Raw genomic sequence first — 14,081 nt, forward strand, 5'->3', positions numbered from 1 at the left:
GAGTTTGGTTTCACCCTTAGCAGTGGTTGTTCTTCTGCAGGTGGTGATCGACCTGGTGTTTGAAGAGTTGTAGTAGAGTGTGAGGTAATTGTTGCTGTGTTCGAGGAGTATCATGGTCCACCATGAGTGTTCTTTCTCAGCGGTTAAGGAGGCAGTTATGATTTGACCGCAGGATGGTTACAATGCGTAGTTAGCTGACCGTCATCGCTCATTCAATTTGCCTGATTTACTTTCCACCAAGACCTTCGATATGCGCTAGTGGGATTGTAGCCCTCGTTGACTGCATTGCAGCAGATAAGGGGTCACACTTTCATTGCTTTTGAAATGGGCAGATATGGACGTAGAGCAGGACTCTGAGAGCTATTGGGTTGTGGTGGAGGTGTAAGAGAGGCTCCCAAAACTGCTGTGATGATTAGGGCATCTGATAAGTTTTCTCCCGTCCATCCTGTTATATTGCAACACTCACAGTTAATAAGGAAAGTTGAGGATTTGGTGTTATCATATTCTGTGGTTTATTTTGGATTGTTTGGTTCCACATCCAGGTTAAACGTAATGTCATTTTATAGACTTTCATGCAATACTTCTGCTGCTTCTAAGCACTATAATGGCAGAAGCTGTTATTACCGATTTAATGTACTCAAAGCACCAGCTCGGATTGTTGAATCTGCCTTCTTTGCTCACAGAAAAAGACTGAGTTTACGCGTCAAGGTCCTCATCGCTCAGTCTCAGGGTTATTTTTTTTTTTTTTATCAGCCAAGTGCCCTTTATTGACAAGTGGTTCTAAGCACAGATTGTCAGTTGAGGTCATCATTTGCAGACAACGTTTTTAACCATAAAACCTGTACACATAGGGAAAACGATATGTGTCCTGTGTGGACAGGCTCATTGCCTACTACAATGGCTTTCAAGTAAAATGGAAGAACCCTCATGGAACTTCGCCATTCAACACAAACGAGATTTTTAACACTGAAAAGTAAACCTCTGCAGCTATGTCATCTAAGCTGGTAAGGACATGTTGAGGACAGTAAACATGTTCTGGAAGGGCCATAAGGGGAATGGAGGACAGCATCATATATAAAGGCAGTAAATATATTTCCTCTCAACATAACATTAACTTTTCCTTCATCTAACTAAGTAACAATATAATAGAATCATGCAGCATTTTTCTTTAAACAGTATTAAAATAATCTTTCACAGATGTCCTTTTTTTCTTTTTTAGCAGCACAGTTACTGCTCAAGTTGTCAAAACATATTTTACTTGCGGAGTCCTAAAAAAAATTCACAATTGTTAACAACGAAGGGATTGCTGATGCAGGTCTTGTACTGCAACTGTCCTCCTTTCACGTAAACAGTTTTTTCTTGCATTTGTTTGCTCACGTTCATCTGCTCCTTGCAACAATGTCGCCAACACCAAATCCTTATTTTTCGCTCTGATGCAATAGCAGTAGTGGACTGCTCTGCAGTAACCGCAGAGGGGGGGGGGGGGGGGGGTGGAGGGGGAGAATCTGCATAAAACACAGTACCCCAATTTAATAAGCTCAAAATCACGGTACCTCTTATCTCAATACAAATACAAACTCATGTCGCGGTCATCGTGCTCAAATGTCAGCTAAACCGGATATAGAAAGGTTTACTTGAACTTAATCCAGGACATTAATATTGTCGGAGAATAATTTACTGGGTTGTGCTGTTCATTCTGGAAATTCCATCCAAGTTCTCAAGACCATTCTCAAATGATCAACAATTAAATGTAGAGTGGGCAGTTAAACTAGGCAGGAGGAATCCATACTTCCTTCTGCCCATGCAAATTTACTTTTCCACCATCGAAAACAGCAAAAGCACATTTTATCCTCCTACTCTCCAACCACAGTTTTTCACCTCACTGTAAACATGGAGCTGAACGGACATGTCAATGTGCAGAACAAACACCTCAATGACAAAGAACAACATGAGAACAGAAGAAAGAGAACACTTTACATGATATTTCAATTTTAAATTGCATATAAAGCTGGCAAACATCTTGGGAACAGCTTCCAAAATGCCCTTTCAACCTGTGCAGTTACGTCTCAAGTTTCTCTTTACCTCCGAAGTTCCCAACGCTCTGCCTCCCTTAATGGCTACTGAAACAAACTGCAACTACAGCAGCGTGATTGGCAGCTGCTGTAGACCGGACTGCTGCCATGACAGTCATGGAAGGTGGACCTGTGTCAAGAGAAACCTCAAGAAGGACCACATTCAGAAGATTAATCTACCCCAGAAACAGATCTGAAAGACCAGCAAGCGAACACCTCTTCACTTTAGGTTTGGATCCGTTATAGGAGACCATGTCTAAAAACTAAAGCAAGAGTATCTGGGCCTCTTCTCTTTAAACATCAGAAGAACCGTTGTTAGAGCGATCTGAAACATCTTGCTACGTTCAGCAGTGTCCATTATACAATTTCGTCATTTCTTCATAAGCTCACAAAAGAGACACTCTTTAGCTACTTCTCAGCAGACTCTTTATTAGCCCAGAATGAACTGTAAAAACCACCATCAAATGTGTGATTCTAAGGCAAGGTTTAGGCACTTGTAGAAGTACTCCAAGGTTACTGTAGTCACATGCTGTATTGAATTCTTAAGTCTACTGAAAAACAAATCCTGGGCAAACTGCAACTTCCTGCCACATGTTCCATTGGAGTTAGGAATTGACCAGGCCTATTGTGTTAACAACCTTAATACCAACCTTCTTATCCCCTATGCCATAACTAAACCTAAAACTTGAAACTAAAACAACATTGCATCCTCATAAATTACAAGGAGTTATTGACTGTATTGGGTTCTCTTATATGCCTGTCATTCAAGAGGCCAACCCTTGCTGATAGACAGTACTCGCGACAAACGAGAAGGTTAAAGCTGAACAGTCCTCACTCTTGCTACAGTGTTCAGCTTCCGTTTTTTCATGCAAGCTTTAAATTGTGTGGGCCGGAGGCTCAGGCCCAATTCCAAAGCAAACAGAGATGCCTGGAGTAATCCAAGTCCATTGCCATGTCTTATACCAGTCAGAATGTTATACAAAAGAGTAAATATGGAGATCTCTTTGCCATCTTCGAGATGCCCATGTCCTAATGGAGTTAACAAGATGTGCTTGTGCAATTCTTTATGGGTCTCCGGATGTGCATTAGTACAAGTCTTTGGGAGTGCTGCATAGGATGGCTGATGTACATGGTCGGACTAAAATCCGTGAGGATCCATTTTGTTATTTAGAAAACGAAGTCAATCAGATGACTAGAATATGAACATTAAACTGTTCCAAGAACCACCACCAACTGTCACACAGTGAAGACATCAGCACGCCTGAACAATGACAGTCAGCTGTGCAATAACGAGTCTTGGATTGGCACCCTGAATTGGGGTCGAGACTGTGTGGTTTCTGAAACCAAGCAAGGAGAATGCCATACAAAAGAGCGACAGACATGAAAAGAGATGTGCATTGCAAATAAACTTCAAGTCCTGGCAAGTACAACACCTACAGTTAGGGAGTGAAGAGCATTTAGAAGCAGCCATTCAGCACTGGTCAAAATCATTACCAGCAATAAAGGACCTTCAAAAACTCACTGTTCCCCAAGACAACTGACTACTTTCTTAACTCAAGTCTTCTACATAGTAAGGCTGTCAGTGCTCTTGCTTTTTATCTTTAGAAAAATGTATTTTCCCAATTTTGTACATTAGGAACGGGCTGAGTTGCTTGTGATATTGTCAGGTCAGAGTTTGTAATCATTGCACATAGCTCAACACGGTTATCTGCCCCTTTCCAGAAGAAGAAGTATTGCTGCACAACAGATGATGGCATTCACCTCATACGAGAAGCACGTCCAACTCAAAGAAGGAAGGTGGCCCTCACAACCAGAAAAAGCAGCACCAGTGCCGAAAGCAAGGTGCGCTCTCGCTCTTACTAACAGTAAGTATGCCTGCCTAAGGAAGCAAGCTTACCTATACAGAACCAGGAGTAGCAGATCAATGAAGAGGGATTTCCTTGTCAACAAGATAAGGTTCTATCTGAAATAGACTGCTCCTCCATCAGTACCACAAACATGCATCCTTAAGAACATGACTCCCCTCTGTGCAAACCGCACTGAAGAGGCACAAAGCAAAATGTTTCTCAATTCAGAGCAAGAAACAATTTTGTCTGTAGTAAATGAGTTGTCCAACAGTACTTGAGGCACGTTTTCACAAAAGGAATGGCTTTTTAAATACTTTGTCAACATTTGTCATCAGCAAAAAAATGATGAATCCACAACTCGAACTGCACAGTTAGGAAGAGGACCTTTGATAGCAGTCATTACTGTGAGACAGTTGGTGATTTCTCTAAGCTGATGGTTTGGTGGTGCATTTCTGTGAACATTGTCACTGTTACTCTACACTTTAAGATACCTATGGAAGAAAAACCATTTGAACCAGCCTCGAGGATGAGGTGCGAGGGCTATATTTTAAAGCGACCGCCTTACTTCCAAACAGTAACCATCAGAACATTTCACGGAGTGCTGCATGGTTGCCAAGAGCAGATACCAGAGGTCACTGAGCAGATGTGGCAGAATGCTCCATTTTGTGTGTTTGGCTGACTGAAAAGGTGGTTCTGATCCTTGCTCTCTACGCACTACTGTATACACAGCAGAAATCTATCAAGACTCTGGGAGAAACAAATCCCTAAACCACGCCCATGAGGTTTCTGAACTTGACAAGCACAATTGCCTACACTTCCTGGAAATATTAAGATTTGTCCTCTAGTCTCTCTCCCACTATGTAATATAGCATTGCTATTTCATTTCAATAACAAGGGAGAATAACAGTATTGGGTCTCCCAAATGAAGAGCATGTAATTTCCACTGGCAAGAAGAACTTTGGCTCCAAGGCTTGAAGAGCAACAGGTGGCTTAAGTCACTCAAATACACACTCGCAGGTCACTTGGTTTTACAGTATAAAATCACAGTCCATTACATATTGAAACAGGGGGAAAAATACACGCGCACACACACACACACACACACACACACACAATATAGTTGCAGAAACACGGTTACATCCCTGTAGGTTTAAAATAATGATGATTTGCTTGATGTAAGTCTAACTCTGGTAAAATACGCATTTGGAATCTTTTTAGGGGGTAGGAGCCGCCTTTGGCTGTGACCTAGGACGTACAAAGCACATCAACCTGCGCTGCAGGTGGTGTGGATCAGCAATACTTTCATGCCCTGAAGCTTCAGGGCCACAGGTAACAGTTTTGCAAGAAACAACAAGAGGGCAACCCAATGATCCAACAGAGATATGAAAATCAAGGAAGCACATTGAGGTGGAGAGCCTCGGCGAGGGAATGCTGGCCAACTTGAAGGAGAGGAGGGAAGGGGCACAATGTGTTAAACTTTATTTTTGTGTTTGTTTTATTCAATTTTCCTCTGATGGGTCGTTTTCTTTTTTAGAAGTTGCTTCGGAGAGAGGCCCTTTGCCCTTACGATGACTTTTTGCCTCAGGTTCGCCTTTATTTGTTGTTGGCGAATATTACATTTTCACAGAAAACTTGCTTCATTTCCCACAGAGAAACGTGACCTCTCCGGTGGCCTTCACAGGACCTTTTCTGTAAAGTTCTCTGGAAAGACACCCCGATTCTGCTCAAGGTCTTTATTCTGCTGCCAGTCGCTTTCCTTCACGCCCATTAGCCAACCTTCATCTTGCTCTTCAGGGTTATCAATCTCAATCACCAGAACTAGATCGCCTGCTTTCAGGTCAAGCTCATCTCCATCAGTTGCTGCATAGTCATGCTGGGCCCTAACCTTGTAGAGGAATCCAGGGGGCATGTCAGTCCTGTGTGCAGGTGCACTGCTTTCCACAGTACCGTTCACAGTGGCTGGGAAAGTCTCAACAACAACAGCAGGCAGGGAGCTCTTAGGTGTAGCAGGTTCTGGAGTGGTGGTGTCAGCTTTTGGCTGCACTACATCAGAGGTGCTGGGTTCTGTAGCTTACAGTCCAGTTGCTTCTCTACTCGCAGGCACGTCCTCCACTGGCTGAGATGGGGTTGTCACACTTATCTCGGGCACAAAATTGTCATCAAACAGGCTGAGGATGTTCTCCTGCTGGAAGTCCTTGCACGGGGTATGTTTGGGAGGCGGCGGGACTGGCGGACCTTTTCTCAGCTGCGATGGTGACTTGGTTAGTGTGACTGCGGGTACTTCTCCAAGGGTGGCAGGAGCTGCGGGGGCAGATGGGGTGACGGCAGCTGGAAGGTCCTCCTCGGGCTTGTGGTTGGCAGTCTTGGCCTCTGGGCTGGTGAGCGGTGAGCCGTCTAAAGGAAGCGAGGGGGGTTTGCCTACTTTTACAGAGCCCGTCTCACTGGGTTGTGCCTTCACTGGGGAAGTATTGGTTACAATCGATCCCTGCTCTTTTTCCAGGTTCACCATAACTTCATTAAGGTTCTGATTCAACTTGCTCATTTCTTTGTGGAAGTTCTCTTCTAGACCGGCAATACTCTGGAATGTGTTGACGTAGAAACCAACACGACTGTTCCACAGTGAAGGCAGCTCCTCCTGCAGATCTGTATTCATTTCCTCGAAGACCTTTTGACTTTTTAGTAACTCTTCCTCCGCCTTTGCAATTTTGGCATCGTCTTTCTTCTTCGCACTCTGCAGGGACTCAAAGTGATGCCTCGCGCTGTCGTAATCCACCAGCTTGCGTCCCCGTTTAGCAATGCGAGTCTTGATATCTGGAAACTGCCCAAGGTAGGTGTCCATAGTCAGCAGAGCCTGGTCAACAAGCTTCTGGTGATAGTCCGTCCAAAGAAGGTCACTGTTCTCTGCAATTTTGTTTGCGTCGTCTCTCCTTGGCCATTCAGGCTCATAAACCTCCTGCAAGCATTCCGTTAGTTTCTTGGAGGCCTCGTGCATTGCTTTCACAGAAGTCAAGTAGGTCCTCAGGTCCTTCTGAAGCTTGCTTCCTTCCGTCAGCTGCTTATTAAAGTTCTGCACACACTGCTCGAACTGCTCATCCTTGGTTTCATCTGCTTTGCCCAGCTTTTGAAGCACCTTCTCTTGCGCTCGAGTAAGCTTCTTCTGCACGTTGCTGGCGATCTTGCCCGCACTCACTCCCTTTCCGCCCATCTCAGCCATCTTGCCGTCCGTGTCACAGCGCACTGAAGATGGAGAGTCCTAAGAGACGCTGAGTTAGGGGGGGGGGACCTGAGGGGCGCGAGGCGGGGCAGGCAAGGAGAAGGGGAGACACGGGAAGAGGAGCCCAATGGAGAGAAAACAATGAGCCGCAGAGCACCGCCTCCACCAGCAGGACACAGCCTTTAAAGGGACAGAGAGAAAAAAAAAAAAAAAAGTCTCAGGGTTATTAAGATGTAATCTTATCAGAATATTTAGACGATCTGGTGGTACTCCTCCTTCTTGTAAGAATTTGCTAGAGACATCTGGGAATGTTGTCGAAGGCACATTGTAAGCCAATAAGTTCAACATATAAAAAGGGGTCAGTCAACCTGCGTTTTATGTATTTTTCTAACTGCAAATAGAGAATATATTTCAATGAAAAAAATCTATGAGAAAACATTCTAACACTCGCTGACTGATATGATAGTAATGCAATATTACATTGTGTGTTATTTTTCGGCACCAAAAACTAAGTTTATTTAGTGCATATCTATATTTTGTGTCTGAACAGATTGCCTGTCCTAATCGTTTTTTTGTCATTGAAACTATTCTTACCATCCCCTAGGTACCTGGACTATGGTGAGAAAAACTGGAAGAAGCAAACCTCTGAATGGCTGAAAAGTGTAGAGACGTAAGCTAATATGTCAAAGTGTGAGTTTCCGTGGGTTAAAGTTACTATAACTGTGCAGTAACTATACTTTTATTTCACAGATTTTGTGATGAAACGCGGAGGAACTTTGAGGCATCTCTAGATTGGCTTCAAGAGCATGCCTGCTCCAGAACGTATGGGTTGGGTAGGTATCGGCATGTCTTTTGACTTTTGATAATTGTGAGTATATTGTAAATCAGCTGGCCTTTGGGGTTGCTGTGATCTGCCACACTATGCAGGCCAGGTTTTTTCTTTCAACTATGGAACTACATCACTCTTGTGTTAGTTAACTGCTCTGTACTTAGTTTAAATTCCAATAAATTAAAATTAATCTGATGCATTGCAGATGGTTTCAGTCTCAAAATGCCATTTCCGTGGACATGCTCATTGGTTAGAATACGCATTTGGTTAAAACGCTTTTTAAAAATTAAAGTGGGCAGAGATTACACATCTCATTATCCTCTTGTCAGTTTGCCCCCCTTATATTTGTCTCTTCATTCATTGGTAATCATCCTTTTCCAGCCTGTCTCCTTTTCACTTCCAACAGGGTTTAGAGGGTTCCCTGTCCTCTTTTCATTTCTTAACACTCCCCCATACCATTCACATTTTGTCCCTGCCAGATTTTAACATACTGTATCCTTTTTTTTTTTTTTTTGCTCCTGTCCCTCCTTACTATTTTTCGCATGTCTCTGTATTTCCTAATAATTTCATTTGAATTACAAGTTGTTTGAACAATTACATTTCTAAGAGGTTCCGCTTTCAAATATCTATGCTTAATAATGGCTCCTTCATGTAAATGGCACAATCACATGGGCTCTGTTGTTTCAGATGAACCAAAGTCTTTAACTCTATGAGGTGTATTGACTCCAAATATAGAGGTCTTTCCATAGATCTGCTTATGGCAGTCTACCGAGTGAGAAGTGTTGGGATGGCCAGTGTTAGACCCAGGATTGATGAGGACTACACGACTTATGTCCCATACAGGGCACTAGGAATAACATATTTAAAAGCCAATTGTAGCTGCCGCCATCATGGCTGTTAAAGTTGTAGTTTGAAATGTCCACAATAAGGGTATTATAAGGACCGCATACTTTGCCATAAGCACAAAAAATTAACATTTCTTGCCTTGAATGACATATGGGCGCAGAGGCATACCACCAAGAAAAAGCTAACAGACCACAGTTACCTCTCCCTTATTGGGGAGTCTGTAGGAACTTTTAAACATTTCAGTATCCTGAACCTGTTGCCCCAAATTTTCGTCTTGTGTTCAAAGTGGACTTCCGTCTTAATCAAATTTTAGTATTCTGGCTCAGAGCAGAGAAGATGAAGGAAAGCCTCTGCTCAGTCAACCTGCCATATTTTATTCTTAGATAATGCTAATGCTGTGAATGTCAGAACACGAAGGAAGCTAGAAGGTGTTGGTGGTTCTAAAAAATGTAATAATTGGGTGCCGTTGCTGACCGTATGGAGGAGAGATATGGATGCAGCCATGTTCGCTGAGCGATCAGTATTTATCAGGCGCAAGTGGGCCAAGGTCTGGGGGGCATGGAACCAGTATAGGGGAGGAATATGCGACCCACCACCGCTTTCAGATGAGGACTCCTCCGATTCGGATTGTTGAGATGGCCTACGGGGCTGTGGGGAGGGGGAGCCATTGTCTCTATCAGTGCAGTAGAACTGGGGTTGGTTGTGGGATTGTGCATTTGGGTGATGATTTGTCAAAGGATCTGTGCGCAAGGTCTGTTTCAGTGTCTTATTGTTTTAACTGTTTTGAAAACAATAAAAAAAAATAAAAAAAATAAAAAATGTAATACTTGAGAGATCCCAGCTTTCTCTAGCCTCCCCTATCCATTACGTCAGTCATTACTTGAACCTTCTTCTAGTTGTGGTATGTTTTCCCTTGTATCATGAAATCTCGGACTCACCTTCCTTGTAGCACTCCACAGTAAGAGTAAGGTCTAGAAGTATTATCTCTCTGTAGTAAGCTGCACTTGCACCAGTGCAGCGACAGAATATCGAGTACAAAAAATAGAGTTGCACAAATATCGAGTCATTAATATCATGGGTGAGGAATATCAACAGCAAGAATATCATGGTCAAGAATATCGACTTAAGGTAAGAAATATCGCTTTGTTTAAAATATCAGTGTTTAATATGGTTTGCAAAAATATAGTTAAAAATATTGTTTTGTATTAGTATGCATTTTCGCAATATTTTATATGTATGTGATATATGTTTTTTGTATTAGATTTGTTTGTATTTTTTAATATATGTTACATTTTTAGTAGTTATTAATTTTTTTTATTTGAATTTTGCTCTTTTAGTTGTCCGTAGCGGGTTTTGGGTTTATAGGGGAATAGGGTGGGGAGTAATTTAGTTATATGAAATGTATTTTTTTATTTTTTTTATTTGAATTCTGCTTTTAGTTCCGTAGCGGGTTTGGGGTTTATAGGGGAATAGATGGGAAGTCATTTAATTATATTACATTTATTGATTAATTTTTATTTATTAATATTTGTTTAATTGACATGTTAATGTTAAATGTGTGGATTAATTTATTATTAATTCATATTTGGTTGTTAATTTTAATTAATGAATTGGTAATTATGGTAATTGTGTAATTAATTTTAGGTGTGTGATGTGTTAATGGGTGTAAATGGCGGAAAGAAATTAATTTTTAATTTATGAATTAATAATTGATTGTTAATTTTAATTTGTAATTTTGGTAATTATGTAATTAATTATATGTGTGGTAGTTTTTATAGGTGTAAAGGGTGGGGAGTAAATGATTTTTAATTGATTAATGAGTTGTAAATTAATCTTAATTGAGAATTAATTATGGTAATTGTGTAATTAAGTTTGTGTGTGCTGCATTTACATTAGTAAAGGGTGGGAATTAATGTGTGTCTAATTAATATATAGTTACTTATTTGATATTTCTTTTGGGTAAATTTTTTTTTTTGTGTTTTGTTTTTACTTTTAAAGGGGTAAAGGGTGGGTAATAAATACAATTTTGTTAATTATTAGTTAATAGTAATAGTTTTTTCTTTAAAAAATAATATTCAATTGTGTTTTTATTATTTTATGTTTTAATTTAGGTGTGTGTAGTAGCTATTAGTGTTAAATCTTGTCTACTCAATGTTTATTTTTATTTTTTTATTAATGAGATGTTTTTTAATTGATTATGTAAATAAATGTAATGAAAAATGTTCGTGTTTTATTTGTTGTGGTGTTATAGGGTATGAAATAAAATAAATGCATTTATCGTTTAAATAATTTGTAAATATTTGCTACTTTTAGATTTTTTATAAATGTATTAATTTATTTTATATATTTGTAGGTTTTTTGTTATATGTAATTAATATTGTGTTCTTTTTATATTAACTATATTAAAATGCATATTTTTTAATATTATTTTTTTAATGATTTTTTACATTTTGTAATATTTTGGGTTTTTTCAACTGTTTAAGTGTTATTAGTAATTTTTGATTCTCTGCTATCCAGCACTTCCCTAATGTTGCAGTCACTGGAGTGGAAATAGTAATTTTTACCCCTCCGCTATCCAACATTTTCCCTACTATTGCAGTCACTGGAGTTGGAATAGTAAATTTCATCCCTCCGCTATCCAACACTTTCCCTACTGTTGCACTCACTGGAGTGGGAATAGTAATTTTTACCCCATTCGCTAACCAACATTTTCCCTACTACTGCACTCACTGGAGTTGGAATAGTAAATTTCATCCCTCCGCTAACACTTTCCTTACTGTTGCACTTATTGTATTGGGAAATGCTAGTTTACATTTTTTTTAATAGTTTAATATTTTAATTTATTATAGAATGTTTTATTTTAAAATATATATATATTGTTATATAATTTTAAAGTTTAAAAATTAAACAAAGATAAGTTGATGAATTATTTTCAAGTAAATATATGTATAAATTGTGTGCTTATATATTTGTTTGCTATATCTAGTTAAAATGTATATTAAATGTAATTTATTTTGTGAAAAATAATAGTATTTAATATATGTAACCTATATTATTTTATTTTATATGTATTTCTTTAATCTATATTTTTTACAACTATATTTCTTACCTCGATATTTTGGAGTCGATATTTTTGTACTTACCTGTTACGGTATGGGGGTCGATATTTTTGCAGTCGATATGTTTTTCTCGATATTTAGAACATTGATGTTTGTGACATCGATATTCTATCAGTGAACCACTTGCACCATGACTGTGTGTGATATGAGGATTAAGTGAAATACCTACCAAGATAAGATCTGGTATGAAATAGATGTTGGAATTGCAAGAATCCAGAGGGATCTGTTGTGCGAATCTGGCCTGGTATATGATTTCCACTTACGTAAGTGGTACCCTGCACCAGTCCAGACACCCCTCATGGTGATTTAAGAGGTCTTCGACAACCTTAGAAAGCTCTCTAAGTGGTAGCTGTTTGGAGCAGCCTTCAGGCTTAGTCCAGAAGCAGTTTAAAGCAGTTTGTTTTACCAGAATGCAATCTTATATGTATAGATTAAGTGAAAAAGAAGCTCACAAGGTATTTATAAAAATATGTATTTATTATATAATACTCTCTAACACATACAAATATCTCAAGCCCGGAGATGTGCACAACGCACACAATACTTTGCCTAGAAATCACATATACATATTGGACCGGGGGGGGGGGGGGGGGAAGCCAAATCATATACTAAGAAAGTGGTATAAGAACCACGACTCTGATCAAGACAATGTCGAAAGGGCGTAGAAGTGCTGAGGACCCAAGGAACCACCCAAGGTGAGTGACTAGGAACCCTATGGAGAGTGTGTGCAGTGTGGAAACACGACTGTGTGCTCCGTACAAATCAACGTGTAAGTCGTGGTTGGAATTTTAAAGATTAAGGACCCTTACCAGTGGACCATAAAGAAACCCCATCGAAGACAAAAGGTTGGAGAGCCACCCAACCCGTGGATACCCTAGTACGCACTTTACCTACACCAGGGAAGCAGAGTGCATAGGTGTCGGAAACCGCCTTTCGAACCCAATGGAGGACTTCAGGAAAGTGATGCTACTGAAGGAGAAAGTGTTCGGTGGAATCCGAAGGTGGATTCTAGTTGAGAGGTACCTGCAAGGAGAGGGGTCAGAATGTCACTCAGGGCTGACCAGGCGATTTGGAGACGAATGCCCACCAATGTCGGGAATTGCAGGAGCGCTGACGATGACTTTGACTCTGCAGCTGTGAGGACCAGGCGACGCTGACTAACACCAGGAAGCGTGCACAAGGTGTCCCACGTCGGATGTCGAGTGTTGAGGGGGTCTGTGTCCGGCGGGAGCACCAACAAGCATTGGCAAATACAACCAACGCAGAAGTAGAAGAAGGTGCAATGTCGGGACCAGCAAGGTCCAGGAGACTCACCACAAGCAGGGGAGTCAGGGCAGGCCCCGAGCAATCAGGAGAGCCTAACAGAAACAATGGTGATCCTCAACTGGACCCACAGGCCGGAGGCACTGGAGTCATACGAGGACCTTGGGCGACTCACCAAAAGATGCAGGCCACAGTGCAAATGATGCAATGTGAACGAAGACTTTATTCACTGAAGATGCTTGAGGGTGGGGCCACTTGGAGCCCGAAGATCTTGGTGAAAGGAAGTCAACAAGCCTTTGCAACTGCAAGTCGATGCAGTGCACAGGGGTTCGGTTCCTGCAGCTCCCACGTGGGATACTGGCCTCAAACTTGGTGAGAGTGCAGGGCAGGCCTCTAGAGCTGTGGAGAACCATGACCTGTGTTGCAGAATGTTTCGGAGTCCGTAGGAGCTCAGGATAAGCCTACCAGTCAGCTTAGTTGCGGTTCCTGTGAATGCAGGGAAGTGACTCCTTCACTTCAAGGGAGATTCCTTCAGTTGTCTTGGATGCCCACAGGCCTTGGAAGGTTCCTGTGTGGTGCACAGGCACAGACAATGCAGCATGTTGAAACGGGGACGAAGTCGAGCCCAAACGAAGTCCAGAGTGCCCAGACGGAAGAACTAGAAGTGGTGTCTGAATTTTATCTTGTCCCACGACTAATCTAGGTACCCACCCTCCGGTAAGCCCATAAGTACCCTAAGAAAAGGGTTCGGACTATTCAGGGAACCCATCCAGGGGAGGGTCTGGACAGGGGGGAGGATATTCCTATGTCCTTTGTCCAGTTTCATGCCGTACAAAAGGGGGTGGTGATGGACGGAGCATCAGAACCAATCAAACACTCACACCCAGTCAA

The 14,081-nt window shown here is 41.2% G+C and overlaps 1 protein-coding gene and 1 pseudogene across 4 annotated transcripts in view; one reads left to right on the top strand and one right to left on the bottom strand.

Moving 5' to 3' along the window:
• Nucleotides 1-14,081, top strand: part of LARS1 (leucyl-tRNA synthetase 1) — a 497,298-nt gene that overhangs the window by 283,362 nt on the left and 199,855 nt on the right. For all 3 annotated transcript variants that reach the window (XM_085618114.1, XM_085618113.1, XM_085618116.1), the window contains 2 exons: nucleotides 7,738-7,803; nucleotides 7,884-7,966. In XM_085618114.1, the coding sequence (XP_085474240.1) occupies nucleotides 7,738-7,803; nucleotides 7,884-7,966 (149 nt within the window). The remainder of the gene's footprint in view (nucleotides 1-7,737; nucleotides 7,804-7,883; nucleotides 7,967-14,081) is intronic.
• Nucleotides 5,375-7,326, bottom strand: LOC146811071 (myc box-dependent-interacting protein 1 pseudogene; annotated as a pseudogene). Its single transcript, XR_014966679.1, has one exon. The product of XR_014966679.1 is annotated as a myc box-dependent-interacting protein 1 pseudogene (transcript).

Source organism: Triturus cristatus, chromosome 7 (assembly GCF_964204655.1).
Source record: "Triturus cristatus chromosome 7, aTriCri1.1, whole genome shotgun sequence".
Lineage (NCBI taxonomy): Eukaryota > Metazoa > Chordata > Amphibia > Caudata > Salamandridae > Triturus > Triturus cristatus.